The 22028-nt window shown below is 43.4% G+C and overlaps 1 protein-coding gene across 1 annotated transcript in view; it reads left to right on the plus strand.

Moving 5' to 3' along the window:
• CNTNAP4 (contactin associated protein family member 4) overlaps positions 1-21687 on the plus strand; it is a 333732-nt gene extending 312045 nt beyond the window's left edge. The window contains exons 23-25 of the mRNA XM_084829657.1: positions 1244-1465; positions 3422-3493; positions 20473-21687. Coding sequence (XP_084685783.1) covers positions 1244-1465; positions 3422-3493; positions 20473-20666 — 488 coding nt within the window. The 3' untranslated portion in view covers positions 20667-21687. The remainder of the gene's footprint in view (positions 1-1243; positions 1466-3421; positions 3494-20472) is intronic.
• The last annotated feature ends 341 nt before the right edge of the window (positions 21688-22028 follow it).

Genomic DNA, 22028 nt, shown 5'->3' on the forward strand with positions numbered 1-22028 from the left:
TTTTGAGGCAATTGAGCAAGCCACCCATAATGGGCCCATTGCCTCAGCGAGTCTCCCTTTTCATTGGCACTGTCACCAGCTTCTGTTGTTTTTCATGACGAGACATGTATCATCATTGAGGAAGTAGTACTGAATGTTTATATCATCCATATGTTGTGGAATCTTTTGATTGGTGTTCTGAGGGATATTCATGTATGCATGTATAACTATGTCACAGGTTTCTAATATTATGCAGAGGTTTGTTTAGAATCACACAAAGAATGCCTGATAAAGACATTACCCTGACGTTTTGCCATAACCTAGTATAATCTTCACTTGACATGTTAAAATTGAGCTCTGCATACTATTATCCTGGAGATAGGAACAAATTAGCATACAGGTGTTTAGTAAAACAATAGCAGTGATTACCATCATCAGAAAGGTCTAGGTTCAAAAAATATTCTATAATATTTGCAAGACTTGATATAGTGATAGGTTGCACAATATGAAATAGATTTGACTTTATGAAATGATGTTTTTCATTATCTTGCAAGGAAATGTGTCTTCCACAGGCTTATCTCCTGTGTAGTGCATATTATATGCCTCACCACTTCTGAATTAGAGCAACTTTAGTGACATGATTTTCTCACAGTTCAAAAAGAGGTAAGGTAGTTTGAACAAAATTAACAAAATTACCACTCCATCCCCCAACACACACACACAGTTGATAATGATGGTGAGTACAAGGAATACATCTGATTGAAGGAAAAATAAAATACAGAATTTTGGCAACACTAGTAAAATATTCCTAGTATGTGTAGTCTCTCGAATCATTTGGATTTGATGGAGGTAATATTGATAGCTTTTACACAGAATGCTGTATAATGGTGAACATATTTATGGTTGCGATTGTTTTCCATGAATGTTTCATATTTATGTAGAATCAAGAAAAAATGTGTATTTAAATAGTTGAGCTGAGTTTTATATTTTTTGCTTTGGAACTCGCTATGCTAGTTAAACGTATCCCCCTCAGCCAGTCAGCAACTGTCATTCTTCTTCTTTCCTTTTTTTTAAAAAGTGGAATATATTTGGCTATATTTTCATTAAAGGCAGGGATAAAAAAATGAGGAGGTAGCAAATTTGCATATGTTGCCATAGCTCACAGAGACTCAGAGGAATGCAGGTTAATTATTCAATTTTTCGTCCATCTCCTTGTCTTGTACATTTGCACTATGATTAATTGTGTTCTGTTTCTTTTGATTAGCAGAGAATAGTGATATAGACCTGGATACCATGAAGGCAAACTCCCAGGGGTTTATTGGATGTCTTTCTTCAGTGCAGTTCAACCACATTGCTCCTTTGAAGGCTGCGCTGCACCGTTCCAGCTCAGCTCCAGTCACCGTGAAAGGACATTTCACTGAATCCAACTGTGGCACTTCAACAGGAACAGATTCAACATCAAGTGAAACAACCCATTCATTTGCAGGTAGAGAGTACATGGTTCTCATGTGTTTGACTCTGTGAGACAGAATCAGGGCTGGCCCACCCATGAAGCAGGGTGAGGTGCCCACATCGGATGACAGGGCGGGAAGAGCAGCAAATTGCTCTTCTCCTCCACTCCACTCCTGCACCTTCCAGGAGGGCCCACCACAGCAGCCTCCAGCAAGTGCTTTGGAGAGCCCTGCCAACCGCTCTCTTTCTATGGCATTTGCTGCAGTGAGAAAGTGGCCAGCAGGGCTCTCTATTGTAGTCGACTACCCTCTCCTTCTCTCATCACACACAGCCAGAAGAAACAGTTGTGGAGCTCTTGCACAAGCTCACCTGGATCTCGTGAGACCTGTGCAAGCTCCAAAGAGGGCTTGTGAGACCTGTGTGAACTCCTGTGGGAGCTCTGCACTACTTCTTCTGGTCATGGCAAAGGTAAGGGGGGGTGCAGGGAGAAGTAAGGGGGCGTTGTGGTGTCACATCTTCTCTCATGCCTCAGGTGGCAAGAGACCTTCATAGAATCATAGAATCATAGTTGGGTTGGAAGGGGCCTACAAGGCCATCGAGTCCAACCCCCTGCTCAGTGCAGGAATCCAAGTCAGAGCATCCCTGACAAATGGCTGTCCAGCCTCGTCTTGAAGGCCTCCAGTGTGGGAGAGCCCACCACCTCCCAAGGTAATTGGTTCCATTGTCGTATTGCTCTTACAGTCAGGACGTTTTTCCTGATGTTCAGCTGGAATCTGGCTTCCTGTAACTTGAGCCCATTATTCCGTGTCCTGCACTCTGAGATGATCAAGAAGAGATCCTGGCCTTCTTCTCTGTGACAACCTTTCAAGTACTTGAAGAGTGCTATCATATCTCCCCTCAGTCTTCTCTTCTCAAGGCTAAACATGCCCAGTTCTTTCAGTCTCTCTTCATAGGGCTTTGTTTCCAGTCCCCTGATCATCTTTGTTGCCCTCCTCTGAACCCTCTCCAGTTTGTCTGCATCCTTCTTCAAGTGTGGTGCCCAGAACTGGACACAGTACTCCAGATGAGGCCTAACCAGTGCTGAGTAGAGGGGAACTAGTACTTCCCGGGATTTGGAAGCGATGCTTCTATTAATGCTGCTCAAAATAGCATTTGCCTTTTTTGCAGCCACATCAGATTGTTGGCTCATATTCAGCTTGTGATCGACGACAATTCCAAGATCCTTCTCGCTTGTAGTGTGGTTGAGCCACGTATCCCCCATCTTGTAACTGTGCATTTGGTTTCTTTTTCCTAGGTGCAGAACTTGGCATTTGTCCCTATTAAATGTCATTCTGTTGTTTTCTGCCAGCGCTCCAGTCTATCCAGATCACTTTGAATTTTGTTTCTGTCTTCCAAAGTATTAGCTATCCCTCCCAATTTTGTGTCATCTGCAAATTTGATCAGCATTCCCTGCACCTCCTCCTCCAAGTCATTAATACAAATGTTGAAGAGCACTGGGCCCAGGACTGAGCCTGCGGTACCCCACTCGTTACCTCTCCCAGTTTGAGAAGGTCCCATTGATCAGCACTCTTTGAGTCCGATTCTGTGCCAGGCTTGGACAGAATACAAGACAGTGGTTCAGAATTTCAGTCATGGTTGTTGTGTTATGTAACAATACATCTAAAGAATAGGATGCAAAGATGCTGGTTTCCATTAGTCCCTCCCCACAACCTTTGTCTTTTCCTGTAAATGTGTGTGTGTGTGTGTGTGTGTGTTGTTTAGTTATGCATACTGTGACTTCAAAGAGGACATTTGCCAGTTGTGTGGTATACAAATCAAAGAAGCAAAAAAAGAATTATTGCTCTTTGTAGCCTTGTGTAGATATTATAGCTTGGGTAACCCTTATTTATAACGGTATGTAATTACATACAGTATGTAAACTCAACTGCAACTGTGTATATGGATATCTTTTGTCTTGTCTCTATCACTTTCCTTTTTGTTTCTGCTACAGATCATTCAGGACCAATAGATGAGGGAGAGCCTTTAACTAATGCAATGAGGAGTGATTCTGCAATTATTGGAGGTAATGCCCAGCTGGTGCCATTTAAAAAATTTTTTTAATTCCTTCAGTGCTGAAGCAAAGTGAGCAGGTGCCGAAGCAAAATCATACTCAGAAACTGAGGGAATTATTTCAGGAAGCAATAACACAAACAATTTGTTACCATACTTTTTAAAGACATTTCACATGGTGCTGTTAAAAAATACTGCTCTAAAGCTTCTACCACAGTACGTCTTTGTTTTTTTGGTAAGACTGAAAGACATTCGCATGTCTTGAAATAGGGCTCCTTCACACTGAGCTTTTATCCTGCACATGAGATTGCTCCTTCATGGAAGTTTGCAGGCTCTTTACATGACGCTGTGAATGCCCTTTCTTCCATTTTTAAATAGATCACAGATAATGAGCTATCAAATTACCCCATTGTGTTCTGCTTCAGTTTCCTCTGTGAAAAGAGTAAATGCAGCAAGAAGAGGAGCGAGATCAATAAAAGATAATGGAAGACTCAGATATGGGGAGAATTAGGGGGTGGGGGGTGGGGGAAAAGGAAGCACAAGAAAAACAAAGTCGTTGTGATCCTTCATTTAAAATAGAAGCAGAAAACCCTGTTTTAAATGCAGGATTTTAGGCTGGTGTAGAGATGCCCATAGTCTAGAACAGTGCCTAAATGGCCTCTTAAAATTCTCCAGCCTATTTGCAGGCAGAGAAACTGGGGGGACAATTTCACCAGATTTCTCCAGGTGGAGAAGACTTTCTCCAACAGTTTCTTGGGGATGGGACTCACCATTAGCAGTAGCAATAGCACAATTCTTTTACATTTTTCCTAAGGTGTTTTGTTTTTGTTTTTGCTGCCAGCAGCAACTGTGTTGGCAGTCTGGCCAACATGTTGCATCCTCCACAATGCCTCCGACCTACCATTGTTCAGACGCAGTGTGTGTAGATGGTAGTCCCCACCCCCAAAGTTGATGGCGAATATTTGTAGAAAATTCTGCAAAGTGACCTTTTCCTAAATGGTTGAGAAAAAGAAATATTTTAGAAATGTCTTCTGAGAAATGTTGGCTCAGCTGTAGAAAATAAACAGCAGACGTGCTCCAGGAAGCCATAGATGGTTAGAGCTTCTTGGTGCATGTTCATTATGTATTTTCAGGCATGCTACTGTCCTTCAAATTTTTACAGAGCAGATGTAGTCAATCTGTCATGGAAATAGGGGTCCCATCTTTTCCTCTAATGTATGAGATGTCCCTCAGTGCTGGTAGCAAACTTTACTGTAAGTGCTGCATCCTCCACAATTCTGTCTGTATGATTTCTGTAGCAAAGTGTACAAAGTATTTAAAAATTGTATTTATTCATCCCCACAACAATCCTATGCATTAGATACTGAACTGAATTAGCCCAGGGAATGTTCTAGATGAGCAGAAGATTATGATTCTCATAGCCAAGGCCAATACTCAGTTTACTAAACCTATCTCATTTCAGAACGGTTTGTGATGCTTCTTAAGCTTTTATTCTGTTCATATAACACTTGGAAGCAAGGTTCACTGAAATCACTGAGGTTTTTTTCTTCTACATAAATGTGTTTATGGTTAAGATATCAAGTGCAAATAGAGCAGACAAACATTTGTCACTTTTGAAGTCTGATGCAACATGTGGGGTTTTGGTCCTGAGGATTTTTTCTCTCTCTCCAAAAGCAGCCTTTCACAGCTCAAAGTTCTCATTTGATTGTGGAGAAAGGGCAGCTTTTGCAGTCTAGCTGACAGGTGCAAGAGGAAGAAAAATCCCTGGGTCTTCTGGGACTGTTGAGTGGCTGAGGAGACTTGCCAAGCCATTCTGAAAGGGACAGAAAGCATTTATTTTTCCATTTCATCTCTAGTCAGCTACAGATGTTGTTGGGTTTTGTTTTTTTAAAAAAATCCTCTTTATTCCCTTCTCCAATCTTTAAGGGAAGAAGAGATCCACACTTTTGGAGGTAGGGTTACATCTCTGCCCCACAACAACAGGGCAACTAGCAATAATATTTCAAATTTTAAAGACAAATGACCGAAACAGAAATCATTTTAAAAAACAAACTCTGCCTCTCTTTTATAGACATGGAAATGAAATTGCAACAACAACCATTTCAGCTCAGCCTAAGTAGACACATTTGTAATGTTAAAGATGCAGGGTGGGGTGGAGGGGAGAGAAATACTGGATTTCTTAGGGCATACAGAATATTTCGAAGAGGAGAAGATTTTATGCTGTATTTGCCCTACACCTCTGCCAAGAGGACATGCTCAAAGAAAAACACAGGACTGTTTCATGACTTACCAGGATGTCATCTACATGGGCTTTTACTCTGGTTCTCTTCCACCCCCAAGTCGATAGTGCCAGATGATGCACACTGCTCTCCGTAGCTAGCCCAGTGTTTCTTGACCTAAATCCAGGTTTTTTTCAAACTCATTTTGTGTCAGATTTTCCTGTCACAGCGATTGCAGTGCTGATCGGGAGTCTGTGTGACCTCAGCTGGCTTCGGCGCAGGCTGGTAGAAGTAGCACTGATTGGTGGAAGGGAAAGTTGCATGGGATGGGGGCATGGGGAGAGCAGAAGCGTAAACATGTCTACCTGGATGTAACTCATTGCCTTCAGTTCCACTTTGCTGAGTACAGGTGCAGCCCTGCTGCTTTGAAACTGTGCAGCTATGAAGGTGTCGGTGCCTCTCACTTTAAATAGTCATTGAGCTGGGCGGGGGGGCAGCCCTGCTGTTTTGAAACTGCACAGCTATGAAGGAGTAGCGGTGTACGGATTACTTACCCCATTCCGCTGGGGCCGTCCACTGGGGGGGGGGAGGCGATCCATCCCTCCCCCCCCCCGAATCCTCCCTGGCCAGCTCCGCTCTGTGGGGAGCCCACAGAGCCGCCAGCCAGGGCTGCCCACAGCCGGACGTCTGTCCGCTGTTGGGCTGCGGCTGCAAATGGTGGCCACCGTAGCAGCTGCCATTTGCGTCCCTGCGGTAGCCGTGATAGGCTACGTATATATTTGCGTAGCCTATCACGGCAAAAGGCAGGAATGCAAATGGCAGCTGCTACGCCATTTGCAACCCTGCCTTTTGCTGTGATAAGCTACGTAAATACATACATAGCCTATCATGGCTACCGCAGGGACACAAATGGCGGCTGCAACACCATTTGCATCCCTGCGTTAGCCGTGATAGGCTACATAAATACTTACGTAGCCTATTACAGCTAAAGTACAGAGGAAATGGCGGCTGCAGACTGGGGCAGCCATTTGTGGGGCAGCAGACGGCCGACAAAGGTAGGCTCCGTCCCGGGGGGATTCCGTGGGGTGGTGGTGGGGATTGTTCCGTTCCGCCATGGACTCCGGAGGGCTGGATTCTAAAGAATCTGGTAGGGATGGCGGAGAATTTCTCCCCGAAACTTCGGGGGGCCGAGCGCCAACGTGTTCGGCCCCCCGAACAAGTTTCGGGGAGAAATCCTCCGCCCCCCCTGCCCCCGCCCCCCCCCCGGGACGGGACTTACCTTCCCTGAATGTCCCTCCCGGCGGCGGGTCCGGCTGGCGGTTCGTCCGGTGTTCGAGCGGGGCGGGAGCGGCAGCTGGTCTTTCGACCGGCTGCCGCCCCCGCCATTGCAATGAAAGAAAAAAAAAAAAGTCCCCTGATAGGCTACGTGACGATTCACGTAGCCTATCACGGCAAGATTTGCAAAGTCAGCCGTGATAGGCTACGTGAATCGTCACGTAGCCTATCACGGGTGACTTTAAAAAAAAAAAAAGTGTGTACGGATAATGGCGGCCCCCATAGGGAGCCGCCATTCCCCTTCCTTATTTGGTCGCTGTAGTCTACGTCAATGTTTACATAGACTACGGCGAAAATAAGGGCAACGCTATTTGCGTTGCCCTTATTTTCGCCGTAGTCTACGTAAACATTGACGTAGACTACAGCAACTAAATAAGGAACGCGAATGGCGGCTCCCTATGGGGGCCGCCATTCGCGTACGCGCTTTTTTTTTTTTTAAAGTCACCCGTGATAGGCTACGTGACGATTCACGTAGCCTATCACGGCTGACTTTCCAGATCTAGCCGTGATAGGCTACGTGAATCTTCACGTAGCCTATCAGGGGACTTTTTTTTTTTTACTTTCGTGTTCGCGGCCGGGCGAGGCGGGAAGCCTCCTCCCCGGCCTGAATTTCGGCCGGGCGAGGCGGGAAGCCTCCCCCCCGGCCTGAATTTCGGCCGGGCGAGGCGGGAAGCCTCCCCCCCCGGCCTGAACTTCGCGGGGGGAGCAGCGAAGCGCTCCCCCCCACCGCGAAAAAGCTGCGAGAAAAGGTAAGTGACTTTCGTTCACCCCTAGAATCTGGCCTCACTGGAGTCTGTGGCAGAATTCTCTAACATCCCTACGAAGGAGCACAGCTGAGAAATGGTGGATGCCTGTTGACTCAAAGCTGTGCAGCTAAGAAAAGATGGATGCCAGGGTGGATGTTTTTCATGAACATGTACTCAGAAGCACTTCACTGAGCCTGTGTTTGTGTGTGTGTGTGTGTGTGTGTGTGTGTGTGTGTGTGTGAAGCCTGTTGACTGGGCAGTTAATATACAGTACATCAAAGACAATGTGCTCTCCCTCCTTGCCAGCTCGTTGCTCTCAGCACCTCTGCTTATTCTGCTCAGTCTCCAGGAGGTGATGGCTGCCTGCTTGCCTGCCCACATCATAAATGTGTGTGTAAGTGGGGTATGCCATGAATGTCTATTTGTAAGCAAGTCCTCCATTGCACTTCATTGAACACGCAAGGGAGGGGGAGCAAGCCTCTGCTCATTTGCTGCCCCGCACCTACGCACTTGCCGGCATTCATTTCTACTTGTGGCGGGACTTGCCCACCCCTACTAGTGTGGCTTCAATTCCTCTATACACTACAAAAGTGGAGGAATACAACAGTACATATGCCATGGAAAGAGCTAACTCAGTTCTGTGAAAATGCAGATTTTGCCCAAATCGCTTTACAAAGTGTTTCCGTCTAGATTGGCCCCAGGATGTGGGGATAGACAATGTGCAAGTGATAACATGCTTCCTTCCAGGTCTTGTGTGAAGGGGAAACGTGTACATCTCCGCTATGAAAGAGCTATGCTAGCTAGCTATACTTGTACTTGGAGCATATGCTTTCCCCATAGGGTATTATGTATATTTATTTATTAATTGTATACCCGACATTCCCACTGGCATGCTCAAAGCAGCTAAGAAAATCACGATTGCACAAAGACAATGCATTGTATTGGCAATGTCTTTAGTTAATTGAAAAATGTAGCAAACATAAACATTACTTTAAAAGTGAAGCAAATATAAGAAATCATATGTAGAATGATTCATCATGAGAAAATGGAGAAGTGAATGTGGTGTCTCCGTCTTCTGCTGTCATTGCCATCAGCAGCATGACTGAGTGACAGTTGGATGATTTCTTATTTATGGTGTAAGTTCTTACTGAAAAAAACAGAACCCCGAAGTAGAGAGCCAAACCATGTAAGGCAGCCCAATCTTTTGCTCTATCTTTGTAATGTTGTCAAGTAGGAAAGGGAAATATGCATAGGCAGGTTGTATGCTCATATCAATTACACATGATGGGCGGTATCATCCTAGGACTTACTCTCACTCTGTACCAAATTTATGTATGTATGTATGTATGTATGTATGTATTTCATTTCTATACTGCCCAATAGCCGAAGCTCTCTGAAGGGGTCAAAGATGGGGTCTGTATGTTATGACTGCTGACTCCTGGGCCAAAACGAAGTTCAGTTGGAATATGTGTATTTAATACAATTACTTGTTCTTATTTGCAGTATACTAATGGACAAAATCCCATTGAATCTGATCTGACCCTTTTCCCCATCCCTATTGTCACAATGACAGTAGGTCCTTTCGGGTGTTCAGTGAATGTGTGCACAAGCACATAGGGTTGGCGGAGAATTTCTCCACGAATCTTCGGGAGGCTGAGTGCCGACGCATTCGGCCCCCCAAAAGTGTTGGGGAAATTCTCTGCCGGCCCCCCCACCCCCCGGGATGGGACTTACCTTCGGCGAATGTCCCCGTCGGCGGTGGGTCCCGGCGGCGTTTCGGCGGCGTTTCGGTGGGGATGGGGGCGGCGGCTGGTCTCCTGACCGGCTGCCGCTGCCGCCATTGCAAAAAAAAAAAGTAAAGTAAAAAAAAAAAAACCACACGCACACCCGTGATAGGCTACGTAACGATTTACGTAGCCTATCACGGCTAGATTTCCAAAGTCAGCCGTGATAGGCTATGTAAATCGTCATGTAGCCTATCACAGCTGACTTTGGGGGGGGAAAGCGCGTACGCAAATGGCGGCACCCATGGGGTGCCACCATTTGCGTTCCTTATTTTGGCACGTCTAGTCTACGTAAAGATTTACGTAGACTACGGCGAAAATAAGGGCACGCTATTTGCGTTGCCCTTATTTTCGCCGTAGTCTACATAAATCTTTACATAGACTAGACATGCCAAAATAAGGAACGCAAATGGCGGTCCCCATGGGAGCCGCCATTTGCGTACACGCTTTTTTTTTTCAAAGTCACCCGTGATAGGCTATGTGACGATTTACATAGCCTATCATGGCTGACTTTGGAAATCTAGCCGTGATAGGCTACGTAAATCGTTACGTAGCCTATCACGGGTGTGTGTGTGTGTGTTGTTTTTTTTATGTTTTTTTTCGCGGCCGGGTAGACGGGGCCTCCCCCCGGCCTGAATTTCGGCTGGGCGAGGCAGAGCGCCTCCCCCCCCCTCGCCTGAACTTCGGGGGGAGAAGTGAAGCGCCTCCCCCGCACTGCGAAGCAAGCTGCGAGACGAGGTAAGTCCCTTTTGTCCATTCCTACAAGCACAGCAGTGATATGTGCAAAGGCTCTGTTCTCATGGCCTGCAGCCATGCAAGTTGTATGTGTACAAACCATCAGTCTGGTGGAGCTGAAAATGCAGCCTTCCGGGGCCAGCCCAAGCCATTTTGCCACCTGAGACAGAGCTCACCCCCAACCATTGGCAGCCACTATTTACTCATCAGCACTGCAGAAGCCACACAAGTCTCCTGAGAGCTGTCAGCATCTCATGTGACTTGGATGGGCAAGACTTGGGGGAAATCAATATAAGCCCTCTTCCCACGTGGCCTCGCCGCCTCAGCCTGTCGGTGGTTGCTTCCTGGTCTGATGGTTCAGCTGTTGACCAGCTTAGATGGATATGGGTGACAGTAGTGTGCTTGGCCAGGCAGTGGCTGCCAGTTGTTTTCTCTTCTGTTTGAAGGGCTCCTGCACTTCAGTCAGAAAAGCAAACGGCCCACCAGGGTGGTGGCCTGGCCATGGAGCACCTGTCCATGCAGCTGCCAGCAGCAGTGGGGGCTTGAGCGTTACAGTTGTGGTGCTCCGCAGCCTGGCAGGGTGCCGTCATGACTGGGGAGCACCTGGTGAGACAGCTGTTGCCAGTGGTGTGCGTTTGAGCTCAGTGGTTGACACAGAGGGCCCTTGTATTAGCAGGGAAGCCGGGCTTCAGGCAGGCAGCAGGACAGAGAGCACTTCTTCGTCCAGCCCTCCCAATCGACATACTACCAGAGACAAGTGGCTCAAGGTTGCTCATGAGTCATGCTAGGACTGGCCCTGCCTTTCTATGAATTCACTGAATGTCAGCAAAGGGTGTCTGTTTTTTGACTAAACCAATTAAGCAGGAGTACTTTGATTTAAGAAGATTAACTAATCATGCCATAGTGGATTACATTAAAATACTCAAGCTTAATAGTTTATTGGTAAAGTGGTGAATATTAGGATGGGGGGGAAGATGAACATGACCCTGGAGTTAAAAATCATGAGCCTAGTTACATTTCATTCTTCGGAGCTGCAGTAAACCTACTATTTTTTATCTGTTCAGAAAGAATGAAGAGAAGTCAAGAAAGTCTGAACAATATGTGTTTGGGGACTCAGTGTTCTCAAGAGGATTCTAGTTTCTATGACTAGTGTACAAGCAAGTACAGGTCTGTAAGCTTCAGTAATTATTTTTAAGGAGTTATTCCATGAGACTCAGAGTTTTCTGATGGCATTATTTTCCCTTGGGAAAAAGAGTGAAGAAAGCACATTCTTCCCCCCTGCAAATGGTTTCTCTGCAGTATAATTCAACCATCCAATTTCCCCTAAATTTTTTTTTATATGTATAAGGGACATAGAAGAAAGAAAAGAAAGCAGCTTGTATCCTTGATAACCTCTGGTTAACTTCTGAATAGGTGTCTTGGGTAAGGTCATTGGAGACTACACAGATAAGTGACAAACTGAAGGGTTTAGTCTAATGAAAAACTACCAATTGCCACTGAGAGCTGAGCATTTAGAATTGGAAAAGGTGACAAGATTTTTTTTTTTTTTTGCTAAAAACAAGAACATGTGCTTACCGATACAGTTGCTGCTGCTGAAATGATTGCATCCTCTAGTCATTAGGTACCTCATTAAGGGCTTACTATCTGCATTAATCACTGCCTTAAAGCAACGAATAACAGTTGATCAAAGTCTCATGTCATCCACTTAAATGGTAGGCCATTCATTGCCATTACATGGCTAAATCTGAAATATTTTTACATGCAAACAAAGAAGGTTACATAAACATCGAAAAGCCCACTGGATCAAACCTCAAATCCTGTTTTCAACAATGGTCATCCAGATGCATTTGGACAGCCAGGCATGATGGCAACAGCTTCCCCCTAGTTTTTGGTTGCCCTCCACAAGCTGGTCTTTAAAAGTATACTACCTCTGAATATGGAGAGTCCATTTAGCTGTCTTGGCTGTTAGCCAGTGATGGACAAATTCCCTCTGAATTTGCTAAATGTCCTTCTCAAGTCATCTAAGCCAGGGGCCAACACCACCAACCAGCAGCACATTTCATAACTCACAGTGCAATCTTATGCATGTTGACTCAGAAGTAAGTTCTACCGTGTTCAATGAGGCTTACTCCCTTGTAAGTGTGCTTAGGATTGCACCTTCAATTATGCAAGTACTTTCTTTTATCCTGAACATATCATCCATCAGTTTCACTGGATGACCCCATGTTCTAATACTGTCAGAGAGGAATATATTTTCCTCTCTTTTCACTGCATGCATGCGTGAGCACACACATACTCCTTCCTGCTTCTCTGTGTCATTTTTCTATCTTTTCCAAATTTAAAAGTTCCATATACTTTTTCCTTTCCATATGGGGAGGTACTGTGGTCCCTTGATCATTCTGATTGTTTTTACTCTACCTTTTATAGCACTCTAATATCGTTTTAGAGATGAGGCAACCAAACTTATGCAATAGATCAGCCTTCCCCATCCTGAGCCTCCAGATGTTTTGGACTAAAATTCCCATCAGCCCCAGACAGTACAGCCAATGGTCAGGGAGGATGGGAGTTGTATTACAAACCATCTAAGGGCACCAGGTTGAGGAACGCTGTCATAGATTTGTGTCAACAGTATGATACTGCCTGTGTATTTTCAGTTCCTCTCCTAATAACCCCTAATATGGAATTTGTTTTTTAAACACCACTACACAATGAGTTGAGATTTTGATTGAGCAAATCAAGGCAAACCATGATTCCAAGATCTCTTTCCTGGAGTGTTGGGATTTTTATTTTATTTTTGTCCCAGCATGCATAATTTACACTTAGAACTTCTCTACATGAGGCTATTAATCGGTTGCATCTACTTTCGGTTTGTTGCAGAACTGAGATCCAAGCATTACATGGAGAGCATTTCCTTTCCTACTTTTCTGCTACATAACCTCTAGGTTGGATTGTGGTATAGTGGAATAGTACAAATACACAAGAAGAAATGGTGCTTTCTTTCACTTTAACAATTAAGTGCCACATTTTTCCTGGTCTAAAAAAGCTCACTTGAAAGTACTGGTTAGACACAGAATTGGAACAGGAAGGTCAAGACACCATCTAAAGAACCTGTAAACAACCATGACTTGGGAATGATGAGTGCACAATAAAAACCTTATGTAGAAGGGTGCTTTTATTTATTTACTTTGAAAATCACTTACCATTTTGGAAAATTCTCCCAAATTGCCCATTTACCCAGTTTCATGAGATTATTTTGAGGCTTTACATAGTCTGCTTGGATTTTCACTATCCAAGAAAAAATGTTTTAAACATTTAAAAAATCTTGCTCATCTTTGACTCCAGATCATTTATGAATGTTAAATATCACTGGTTCCAGTACAAATCCTTGTGGGAGACCCCACTGTGTAAAGGATGTTTACTGCCCTTGCTTCCTCACCCTGCTGCTAGCTAAACTCATGCAGATGCTTAATTTGCCTGATTCCTTCACTTTTTATCAAATGTTTGTTGCTGGGGCTGTGATACTTCATCATTGGGGGTGGGGGTGTTGCTTGCTCATGAAGTTCAACTAAATTTCTCTTCCCCCACTCTCCAAGGCCGGTTGTGCCCAAGTAGAATATAAGGACCTACCTTCAACATAGGGGTGTGTGAGTAGTTTCTTGTCCCAAAACTAATTCAGTCCAACCAACTAACTTAGCTGCTAAGATCTGCACCACAAATCAATTATCTTCACTGTGGCAATTTTAGAACTACTGAGTCTATAGTGGAGAATGAAATGAAATGCCATTTCATCTCCTGAAAAATTCAGATCCCCAAATGAACAGATAATAGTAATTAAGGTGTAAAAACTTGACTAGAACGTTTATAATTATGTACTCATTGTTCATGCTTAATGAACATTACACCTCTGTGAATTTTGTTCTTGACATTCTCCAGAACATTCTGTGCTGGCTAGGACTACACAGGTACTGCAGAACTACACATCAGTTTTGAATTCCCCCCCCCCATAGTAAATAAACAGAAGATATTTAAGACTCCAAGTGATTAAATAAAAACTATATCCAAATGATAAGATGAATAGTTTCATTTTCCAGCCCAGCTCAGGCATTCCAGCCCTTGTGTGATTAAAATCCCAGAAAGGAAAGGAAAGATTTACCTGGCCCTGCCACCTCTGGCACATCCCAATCACCTGGCTCTACCAACCTCCCGCATCCAAGAAGGTGTCAGTCTGCAACAAAGAGCTTGTATGCTGTATGCGTAGGCTCCACACATGATTTAGAACCCTGCACACATAGGGTTGCAAATCATGTAGAGACCCTACACGTGTAGTGCAGGCTCCCTGCTTCAGACCTTCACCCTCCAATGTGTCTTGGGCTGGTCTATGGGGATATGACACATGGGATGGAGCTACTGAATGTGTCCCTGTTCTCCCCTCATTATGTGAGGGCTAGAATGCCTGAATAGGGCTTCTGCCATTCTGTGTAACACAGAGATTCCTCAAATGTTCTGTCAAAGAGTTACCTAAATAGTCATACTCTTACATATATTGTCCATATCTTGATGATTCCAATATGAAGTTGTTGTTGTTGTTGTTGTTCAGTCGTTCAGTCATGTCCGACTCTTCGTGACCCCATGGACCATAGCGCGCCAGGCCTTCCTGTCCTGCGCTCTCTCCCGGAGCGTGTTCAAGTTCATATCCATTGCATCAGTGATGCTATCTAGCCATCTCATCCTCTGCCGTCCCCTTCTCCTTTTGCCTTCAGTCTTTCCCAGCATCAGGGTCTTTTCCAGAGAGTTTTCTCTTCGCATTAGGTGGCCAAAATATTGGAGCTTCAGCTTCAGTATCTGTCCTTCCAATGAGCAGTCAGGGTTGATTTCCTTTAGGATTGACTGATTTGACCTCCTTGCAGTCCAGGGGACTCATAAGAGTCTTCTCCAGCACCACAGTTCGAAAGCATCAATTCTTCAGCGCTCAGCCTTCCTTATAGTCCAGCTCTCACAGCCATACATTACTACTGGGAAAACCATAGCTTTGATTAGACGGACCTTTGTCGGCAAGGTGATGTCTCTGCTTCTTACTATGCTGTCTAGGTTTGCCATAGCTTTCCTCCCAAGGAGCAAGCGTCTTTTAATTTCATGGCTACAGTCACCGTCTGCGGTGATCTTGGAGCCCAAGAAAGTAAAATCTGTCACTGCTTCCATTTCTTCCCCTTCTATATGCCAGGAAGTGATAGGGCCAGATGCCATGATCTTCGTTTTTTTAATGTTGAGTTTCAAACCAGCTTTTGCACTCTCCTCTTTCACCCTCAACAAGAGGCTCTTGAGATCCTCTTCGCTTTCTGCCATTAGGGTGGTATCGTCTGCATATCGGAGGTTGTTGATAATTCTCCCGGCAATCTTAATTCCGACCTGTGATTCATCCAACCCGGCGTTTCTCATGATGTACTCTGCATATAAGTTAAATAAGCAGGGTGACAATATGCAGCCTTGTCGTACTCCTTTCCCAATTTTGAACCACTCGGTTGTTCCATGTCTGGTTCTGACTGTTGCTTCTTGACCCTCGTACAGGTTTCTCAGGAGACAGGTAAGGTGGTCTGGTACTCCCATCACTTTCAGAATTTGCCACAGTTTGTTGTGATCCACACAATCAAAGGCTTTAGCGTAGTCAATGAAGCAGAAATAGACGTTTTTCTGGAATTCTCTTGCTTTCTCCATGATCCAGCGAATGTTGGCGATTTGATCTCTAGTTCCTCTGCATCTTCGAAACCCAGCTTGTACTTCCGGTAGTTCTCGGTTCACATACTGCTGAAGCCTAGCTTGTAGGATTTTGAGCATCACCTTGCTGGCATGTGAAATGAGCGCAATTGTGTGGTAGTTTGAACACTCTTTGGCGTTGCCCTTCTTTGGAATTGGAATGTAAACTGACCTTTTCCAGTCTTGTAGCCACTGTTGAGTGTTCCAGATTTGTTGGCATATTGAATGCAGCACTTTAACAGCATCATCTTTTAGGATTTTAAATAGCTCAGCTGGAATACTGTCATCTCCGCTAGCTTTGTTGTTACTAATGCTTCCTAAGGCCCACTTGACTTCACTCTCGAGGATGTCCGGCTCAAGTTCAGTGACCGCACTATCATGGCTATCAGGGACATTCAGATCTTTCCTGTATAGTTCTTCTGTGTATTCTTGCCACCTCTTCTTAATCTCATCTGCTTCTGTTAGGTCCCTGCCTTCTTTGTCCTTTATCATGCCCATCTTTGCACAAAACGTTCCCTTGAGATCTCCAATTTTCTTGAAGAGATCTCTAGTCTTTCCCATTCTGTTGTTTTCCTCGATTTCTTTGCATTGTTCATTTAAGAAGACCTTCTTGTCTCTCCTTGCTATTCCCTGGAACTCTTCATTCAGTTGGGTATATCTTCCCCTTTCTCCCTTGCTTTTCGCTTCCCTTCTTTCGTGAGCTACTTGTAAAGCCTCATCAGACAGCCACTTGGCTTTCTTGCATTTCTTTTTCTTTGGGATGGATTGAGTTGCTGCCTCCTGAACAATGTTACGGACCTCCGTCCATAGTTTCTCAGGCACTCTGAAATCTATTCCTCACCTCCACTGTATATTCATCAGGGATATGATTTAGGTCATACCTGAACGGTTTAGTGGTTTTCCCGACGTTCTTCAATTTAAGCCAAAATTTTGCAAGAAACAGCTCATGATCTGAGCCACAGGTCTTGTTTTGACTGACTGTATAGAGCTTCTCCATCTTTGGCTGCAAAGGACATAATCAATCTGATTTTGATATTGACCATCTGGTGATGTCCATGTGTAGAGTCGCCTCTTGTGCTGTTGGAAAAGAGTGTTTGCTATGATCAGCATGTTCTCTTGGCAAAACTCTATTAGCTTTTGTCCTGCTTCGTTTTGTACACCAAGGCCATGCCTGCCTGTTATCCCGGTGATTTCTTGACTTCCTACTTTAGCATTCCAATCCCCTATGATGAAGAGGACATCTTTTTTGGGTGTTAGTTCTAGAAGGTGTTGTAGGTCTTCATAGAACCGATCAACCTCAGCTTCTTTGGCCTCAGTGGTTGGGGCATAGACTTGAATTACTGTGATGTTGAATGGTTTGCCTTGGATTCGTACTGAGATCATTCTATCATTTTTAAGATTGTACCCCAGTACTGCTTTTCCCACCCTTTTGTTGACTATGAGTGCTACTCCATTTCTTCTAAGGGAAGAAATCAAGTATCAATATCAAGTAACCAATATCAAGTAGCAACTTGCATATGTGAACTGGCTATCAGAGATACAACTTCAGAGAAAGAACTTTCATATTGTCTCTCATCAGTTCAAACACAGTGATTTTTAGTAGAGCTGGGGACAGACGGATGGACCATGTATAAGTAAATAACGCAGATATCAAAAATCTCCAAGTTTGGGAAAACTAGTACAATATTACTAGGAACAAAAAAAGTCTTCTAATTATTAAACTAGTCCACATAGCCATCTGCTAATCATCAAATCTACAGTGTATAAAACTGAAGCTATGTTTATTTTTTAATTAAATTTATAAATCACATCCCCCAGCCACCAGGCACCCAGGGTGATGAACAATAACAATATATTTTCAGTATATTATAAAACCAAGAAAACACAAGAAACAAAAGCAAAAGCCATACAGTATGTTTAAACATGTATGAATGAGACCTTATAATTACACCTGCACTATGATGTGGAAACTATCTGCCAGTAGTATTTCAAGATATATTAGTTTGCATTAACACACTTCAAGCAGTCTGGTGATGCAAACCAAACTACCAAAGACCATACTTTATAGGAAGAGTCCAGCTTACTATATTTGATAATGATGGGTAAACAGCAAATAATTAGGCAACAGTTGAGAAGATACCTAATATGTACAGCTCTGACTGTTTCTCATTCTAGACAATATCAGCTACAATACTGAGATGGAATTAGACTCCTGTAACACATGCTGGACTTAGGGCTGGACTAAAAGCCACTTGGTCATAGCTTTTCCAGATGTATTTTTCATATACAGCCTCCTAGTCTGCACAAGCTAGAAAGTTTTGTCAGGAAAGAAGAAGAAATATTGCTGTTCATTTAAGTGAGGACAAACCAGGACTGAGTTATCCAGGAGCTGAAATAATACAAGGACTAAACTCACTTATTTATTTATTACTTTTCTATACCCCCCAATAGCCAGAGCTCTTTGGGTGGTTCACAATAATTAAAACCATAGAATACAGCATGGTAAAATGCAATATAAACATTTAAAAGTACCATCTATAAAACAAAATAAAAACCAAAATAAAACTAAGCAGCAATACAAAGATTTAAAAAAACAGTAACAGATTTAAAACAACAGAAACTGAAACACTAAAATGCCTGGAAAAATAAAAAGGTCTTCACCTGGTGTCAAAAAGAGCACAATGTAGGTTCCAGGCAAGCCTCTCTGGGAAGCTCATTCCACAACCAGGGTGCCACAACAGAAAAGGCCCTCTTCTTAGTAGCCACTCACCTCACTTCCTTTGGTGGGAATTCCCAGAGAAAGGCTGCTGAAGATGATCTTAGGGTCTGGGCAGGTATATATGGGAGAATTAAGTCAAGTTGATTGTGAACACACTCATAACATTAGACTGAATCAGAGGAAGCCAAATCAATTTATACTAGAGAGTGCGATGCTGGGAATTCTGTTCCATTTAAGCCCAATGGGATTTCACAGTGTTTCTGTTCTGATAAGCAGTGACAAACTGTAGCAGATATTTTCCCCCTGATTCTAGAAATGTTCATGTTTCTTTTGTACACATTTAAAAAAGCTTTTAAAAAAACCTGGTTCCAGTGATTTGCACAAATGGAATCATGGGTCCATTGTTTGGTCCGGTGATTTCCAAAAATGGGATTTGGTGTGTGGGTGTGTGTGTGTGGGGGGTCTTTGCACAAATGGGGTTGTAATTTTTTTAATATATTTTCTTAGCGGTGGTCTTATGCAAGTGCACACATGTGCAAGTCCGCCTGTCCACTATGTAGCCCCACAGAGGCTTGTAAATATCTTTGTCATTTTTATCTTCTCCACACAGTACTTCATTTAGCCCAGCAGAGCCATATTCCCTATTTGTCAAAGAACCTGTCCATTTCATCCTCTACCTCACTGCTTTCAGCTCTCCCACCCCACCCTTTGTTCTTCCCTCAATTTTATCCTTCCAAATTGCAAATGTTACAGATCCCCACCACTGTTCTTTATATCTGACAGCTAGCCTGTTCTCCAAGTCCGACCTTTAAATCCCGTAGTGATCTGATGCCCGAGGGCCTTCCCTAGGGTTTGCTCAGGAAATACCAACCTGGAGGATGAAATTGACAAGTAAGGAATATGGCTCTGCTGGGCTAAAGGAAGTAGTGTGTGGAGAGGATGAAACTGACAAGAGCATTTACAAGGGGAATATGCCACTGCGGGGCTACATAGAGAGCTGCTGGACTTGCACAAGTGCACATTTGTGCAAGACTCCCAATGATATATTTTTTAAAAAAATAATTACAACTCATTTGTGTACATTTAAAGACCTGAAAAAGAGCTCCCATTTGCGCACATTGCTGCCATTAAAAAAAAAAAAGCACCAGAAATCTATGTATTGGATCAACTTGTTAGAGATGGAGTCAGTGCCAGAGGGGAAAATGGAACGAAATCCACTAGGGTCAAACTGGTAAAATCTGTCAAGATTTCACTCCAGAGTGGAAGTCTCATCCCCCCACCCCAAATTTATAATCGGGACAGGTCAATTGTATATGCAACCTCACCAACTGGATGTGAATTACTGGTTTGTTCTCAGAACTAAATGATTATTTCATAACCATCTGACACAGGGCTCAGAGGTGAGCTTTGAGCAAAGGGTTGTCTGCCCTGGACAGTAGCCAGCCAGCCATAATGGGGCTCAGTTGATACAGCTGAAGGGTCCTGGTTCAAGCTCCCACCCACCCATGAATCTCCCTGTTTGGTTTTGGGCAAATTCTGCCTTTCAACTTAATCTGCTTTAGAGGCTTGTTGTGATGATGATAATGATGATAAAAGCATATCATGCACTAAGGAAGGCTGCAAAAATGATCAACAGATGTTCGTATTTGTATTACTGATGTCACATGACTGCTTACTTTATTCTTTTCTTGTCTCTCCCACAGGTGTGATAGCTGTCGTGATATTCATTCTGCTTTGCATTGCTGCCATAGCTGTACGGATTTATAAAAAGAAAAGTGTATATATAAAAAAGGAGGCAAAAGGATCAGAAAATGAGGACAGTGCTGATACCGCCCTCAAAAGTGAGCTCGACGCACAAAACACAGCCAATGAAAATCAAAAGGAGTACTTCTTCTGATTCAACATTATGTTTTAGTATAATAATAATAATAATGTGACAGTCTGACTTTCTTGCTAAGCCAGGGGCTCTTGACGGACACACACAAAAACCTGTTGCACTCAAAGAACATGCAAAATGGATTTGAAACCTATTAAACTGCATATGTTCAATCTCATTGGTTGCTATGGGAGGCCTCTTTAAATGACATGCATTCCTTAGCTATTATAACATAAATGCATTTTATGTAACAGTGAATTAGATATTGTAACCAATTTCATTGTTGGTAGTTTTTGGCTGTTCTGCTGTGACTTTCTAGAATGGAAGTTTAATGTGCATACTGAACATGGACTCTGAATGGGAAAAAATGTAATGCAATTGTTGTTTCTTCCTCTTTCCCCACTCCTGCCACTTCCCTTCCCTTCCAGTCCTTGCCTTTAGAGATCTATTTTTTAGTAATGTCATTCTGATGAACTGTAATGTTTTCCTCTTAACACGTGGGCTGCAACCCAAAGCAGAGTTAAGCACAGATCTCCAGATTTACAGGTATAAAAGTGCTTACCTCTGTATTGGATGCTGGTGTTGATATAATGCTTGGTTTCTAGTGATCAGTTCAAATAACTGATATTGAAAATGTTATTTCCATTCACTGTTGGCCAGTTTCAGTGTTTGTAGTTTTTTTGTTTTTTAAGTGCCAACCCCATGAACTGTTATCCTATGCATCATTTTTGCCCACTGATATCAATATGTATTATGATCTGATGAATATTGAAACTGATGCAGAACTGATAGGCATGATTCTATGACAAATGAACTTGTCATGGAATGTGAATGACAGTTGGGCTGTAACTTTTGATGAGTGGCTGTTCAGCAGCAAAACTGAACCAAGTTTCAATGCCTAAGGAAGCCAAAGCATTAACTCTCAGCAAAGCATGCCTGTACGTTGTTCCATCTCTTTTGACCTATGTGTACAGGCAGATTGTATTGATAGCAGAAGTTTGCAACCATTCATGTATAGTTCTATAAAAAAAAATGTAACCACAAAAGGCGAGCAAGGTTATATAATTTCTTTTTTAAAAAAGAGGACACAACACTCCAATTATCCCACTGTCTGAATGGGATAGATGTCAGATTCTTTGATCACTGAGGCTCTAGGTGCATGTTCTCCTAGTGGTGTTGGAACTGCAAGTTCCATTGGCAAGATCCCACATTGCTGATATATGTTCCTGGATTCTGGAATCAAGTTGGCAGAGCCAGTTGTGTGGGTCTTTATAACTCTTGTCCAGCAGTCAAAGGGAAATGCCTACAAGTCAAGTCCAAAAGTAGCAATTAAGAGTCCAAAGGGCAAGAGGCAGATTGGCCCTACCCATGGGATTCTAGTAT

The sequence above is a fragment of the Heloderma suspectum genome, chromosome 2, assembly GCF_057233095.1.
Source record: "Heloderma suspectum isolate Gila_16-S chromosome 2, 16-S_ref, whole genome shotgun sequence".
Classification (NCBI taxonomy): domain Eukaryota; kingdom Metazoa; phylum Chordata; class Lepidosauria; order Squamata; family Helodermatidae; genus Heloderma; species Heloderma suspectum.